The following is a 4,798-nucleotide window of genomic DNA, read 5'->3' as shown; positions in this document are numbered from 1 at the left end:
TACTCTTCAAAAGATAACAAATCAATCCAAAATATAGAAATTACTATTCCAGACCATCTCTCCCTGACATGCAATATGAAAAAAAGACATCAATTAACCCAGACTCAATGTACAAGAAATGACATCCATGAATGGAATATAGATGACATGACTAAACATCAAATTCTAAATTTAATGCATGAGATGACCTTAGCCACCACTTCTTATAAGATATACCAAAATACAGACCATCAAATTGCTCAAATGTTAATTTCTGGATTCGCTAAAAATTTAAAAGGATGGTGGGATAATTATGTATCCTCAAGTGACAAAACAAAGATATCAACTACCATTAAAATTGAACAAAATGACTCAGGAATCAATCAAACACAAGATATTGTTGCAACTTTATTGGAGAACCCGTTCAATTCCAAGAATGAAGTTCTGAAATACTTTCCAACCATATCCAAAACTTCAAGATTTCAGATGGTATCAAGATGTTTTCTTAAGTAAAGTTTACACCCGAGAAGACTGCAATAATCAATATTGGAAAGAAAAATTCCTCTCAAGATTACCAAAATTATTTGCTAAAAAGGTACGCCAAACAATAAGACAAACCTATCAAGGTACAATTCTTTTTTATAGTCTAACCTATGGTGAACTAATTAACTTTATCGACAATGAAGGATTAGCCTTATGCATAGACCTTGAATTAAAGGCAAAAATGAAAAATGAATTTCATAAGAAAAAGCAGAAACTTAGATCTTTTGTGCTCAATATAGTTATGAGAAAATACAGGCTCCATTAGCAAGAAAATGACCCAAGAAATTCAGAAGAAAATTTTATAGACAACCCTATAGAACCCAAAGATATTTTCAAAATATCCAAAACAAGCAAAATTATAAATCAAAACCAAAAAGAAGATTTAAAACCTATACAACTACTAAGAAAAAAAAGAAATTACTTGTTATAAATGTAGGCAAAAAAGACACATAGCTCCCAACTGTCCTATGAAAGGGAAAATTAATAGAAATAGAAGAGAACATAAAAATTCAATTATTAAATTTATTAACACCTTCAGACCTTTCCTCTTCGTCAGACAACAATGAAGAATCCTCTTACGACCAAAATTTTGAAATCCAAGAAAATGCTGATTATAGTGATTATGAAACATCATTACCCACTAGTGATACTCAAATAGAAACATGTACATGCAATAAAAGTATAAATGTCATTTCAAGAGACTAAAAAATCCTTTTTGAAGCCATTAGTCAAATTGAAGATCCAAAAATTAAAAAAGAATATTTTGAAAAACTTAAAAGACCTTATTATAGAAGAACCTAAATAACAAAGTTTCCAACATTACAATCTTAAAGATAAATTTTTTCACTTTGAACCTAAAACAAAACCAGTAACTATTTCTGACATTTAAAGAGAAATAAATACAATAAATGAAGAAATATCTAACATTAAAAAAGAAAATTCTCAAATTAAATTTGAACTCTTATCACTTCAAACTCAACAAATAATTGACCAATCTTCCACTTTTGATAATCCTGAAAACATTGATATTGATAACAAAACCAATGAAATTTCTCATGAATCTTTTATCAATCTTATCAATAAAGCTCAATTACAAAAATGGTACTCTATTATTAATCTTGTCATAATAACATTTGACTTCTAAGATTTTAATTGACTTAGGAACTGATCAAAATTGTATATGAGAAGATCTGATACCAACCAAATACTTTGAGAAAACCATTGAAAAATTACATGATGACAATGGTCAAAGATTAAAAATTCACTACAAACTCTCCAATGCACATATTTACAATCAAGGATATTGTTTTAAAAATACTTTTATATTAGTTAGGGACTTAGATGAAGAAATAATATTAGGAACTCCATTCCTATCCCAACTTTATCCATTCTCGGTAAATGAGAAAGAAATAATCTCAAAGATTTTAGATTAAAATATTACCTTTAAATTTGTAAATCTTATATCTACTAAAACAATACATTCTATTCAAAATTCTTTAATATTTAAAACTGTTAATTCTATTAAAAGAAAGACACAACAAATATAATTTCTAAAAAGGAAACAGATCATTAAAGAATTGAAAAGCAATAAGATGATCCTTATATTCAAAAAAAAAATAATCAATTCAAGGAATTAATTGAAAAAGAAATATGTGCTTCTATTCCTAATGCTTTATGGGAAAGAAAGCATCACGTCTTTAGTCTACCATATATTAAAAGTTTTCATGAATACAAAATTCCTACCAAAGAAAGATCTATACAAATGAATGTTGAACTATTAAAGTAGTGTCATAAAGAAATTCAAGAATTTTTAGAAAAAGGAATCACATGACCTAGTAAATCACCTTGGAGCTGTGCAACTTTTTATGTTAATAATCAAGCAGAAAATGAACAAGGAGTGCCTCATCTCGTAATCAATTGCGAATTTTTAAATTCTGTTTTAGAATGGATACAATATCCCATACCAAACAAAAAAGACTTAATTAACCCAATACAAAATGCCTTATTTTCAAAATTCGATATGAATTCTGGATTCCGGCAAATTTAAATTGCTGAAAAAGATAAGTATAAAATAATATTCAATATTTCATTTGGACGATATGAACAGAATGTAATATCATTCAGACTCAACAATGCCCCTTTTGAATTTCAAAATATTGTGAATGACATTTTTAACCCACATCAAAAATTAACAATTGTTTATTATTGATGATGTTTTAATCTTTTCACAATCTATAGAACATTTTAAATATTTAAGAATATTTTACAAAATAATTAAACAAAATGGTTTAGTTGTTTCTCTACCTAAAAGAAAACTATTTCAACAAAAAATAAAGTTCTTAGGATATGATATTTTTCAAGGGAAAATAAAACCAATCCAAAGATCGATAAAATTTGCTAACAAAATTTCAGATGAAAATCACCAATAAAAATTAATTACAAAGATTTTAGGTTGTTTAAATTTTATATCAGACTTTATTCCAAATTTGAGATAAACATGTGAACCTTTATATCAAAGACTTAGGAAAACTCCCCCTCCATGGATTCATCAACATACATGCATCATTAAAACCATCAAATGCCAAATATATGTATCATTGTTATTTCGAGAAATTCTTCGCCTTTTTGTTTTAGTATATCAGTTTTAAACGTCTCATGATTTAAAAATTCTTTTGATTCAATTGGTCTTAACACATAATGAACACTTCATTTGAATTAAAGGAAATAGAGTACGATTGTTCAATTAAACAGGAAATAGAAACAAGGTTCCTCCTCATTTTGGGAATAATGTATAAGTTTTCTAAAAACAGAAATCTACTTCCAAAAAACAACTTATCAGCTCCCACTACACGAGCTGAAATGACGTTTCTCATGCCAACTTTGAGCGTCATTTCATCATCTTCGAGCTGCTGAAAGGAACTAATTCCCTATAAAGAAGAACAAACGTGATTGGTGGCTTCTGAATCAAGTATCTTAGCATCATGATCATTTTTCACTAAACAAGTTTTCAGAACAAGTAAATCATATTTACCTTTTTTCTCTTTCTTCTTCTCAGCAAGGTACTTGGGGCAATTGTGTTTTCAGTGACCATCCACATTACAATGAAAACATTTACCCTTGTCAGCTTTAGCTTTACCCTTACCTTTTCCAGCAGTGGGAGCCTTCCTCTGCCCTCCTTTCTTTTTCAGGATCTTTTTAGAACTAGAGATCAAAGGAACAAACTTAGTTACAGAGGATGAATCCTTATGGAACTTTTTGGAATGGTCAACATTTGCCTCTCATTCTCCTGATCCTTTACCTTTTATAAGAGACTCAAAAGTCAGTAATTCGTTTAGAAGGGTAGACAGATTGTATTGTATTATTTCATAACCACATTACTACAGAATTGAAGAAAACTCTTTAGAAGGGCTTCTAAAATAAATGACACCTGACTCTGCTCATTGATGACCACACCGTTCATTTTGACAAGATTGAACTGGTCCATCAGGTTGAAAACATATTTCCTCACTGATTGGCTTTCTTTCATGCGTACATTGTAAATATACTTGAAGGCCTCGTGCCAGATTTGAATAGACATTTGCCTAAACATCTCCTGGAGGGACTCCATGATCTGACATGCAGACATCATGACCTCATGCCTCTTGGGAAGAACGTCAGACAGACTTGCTAAGATATAGACTCGAGCCTTATCATTGGTCTTTGTCCAACAGTCATAAGCATCCTTCAACGCTTGGGATGCATTTCGAGCGGGGACTGGAGGAAATTCCTCCGTCAAGACAAATTGTAGATCATCAATAATCATAATCGTATTCAGGTTAGATTTCCACGTCGCATAGTTTTCACCGTTTAATTTCTCATTTTTAAGCAAAGATATAATTGTGGAAGACATGCTGAAACATACAACAATCTATTAACCGTATTTATATTTGTCATAACCCATTACTTAATTATCCAATCAATTTAGCAAAACATATTTAATCATAGAACCTTAATTAAACTATTGATTTTTGTTTTTGCAACGGTACTTCAGAGGTTTAGAACAACAACCATCGAAGGGTGATCAACTATTCTTCCCCTAAATTGAGACAATCTCAGCCAATTACTAACACCAAAATAACTTTTATTCCTATAGTTTTTAGTGACCGTTGTTACGGCGAAAGATTCATTAACTAACTTAATTCATCGTGTAAGTGTGACCCTCCTATTTTGGGATCCCAGAGGTATGTTCAACAGGCTATTGAAGGGAAAGAAAACTGTTGAAGATTAACCTAAGAAA

The 4,798-nt window shown here is 30.2% G+C and overlaps 1 protein-coding gene across 1 annotated transcript; it reads right to left on the bottom strand.

Moving 5' to 3' along the window:
* Window positions 1-3,880: 3,880 nt before the first annotated feature.
* Window positions 3,881-4,324, bottom strand: LOC120090034. Its single transcript, XM_039047519.1, has one exon. It carries the CDS (start codon window positions 4,322-4,324, stop codon window positions 3,881-3,883), a length of 444 nt encoding a protein of 147 aa, XP_038903447.1.
* Window positions 4,325-4,798: the final 474 nt, after the last annotated feature.

The sequence above is a fragment of the Benincasa hispida genome, chromosome 11 (genome assembly GCF_009727055.1).
Source record: "Benincasa hispida cultivar B227 chromosome 11, ASM972705v1, whole genome shotgun sequence".
In the NCBI taxonomy this organism is placed as follows: domain Eukaryota; kingdom Viridiplantae; phylum Streptophyta; class Magnoliopsida; order Cucurbitales; family Cucurbitaceae; genus Benincasa; species Benincasa hispida.
The sequence above is the reverse complement of the archived record's forward strand: the minus strand, read 5'-3'. Positions and strand labels throughout refer to the sequence as shown.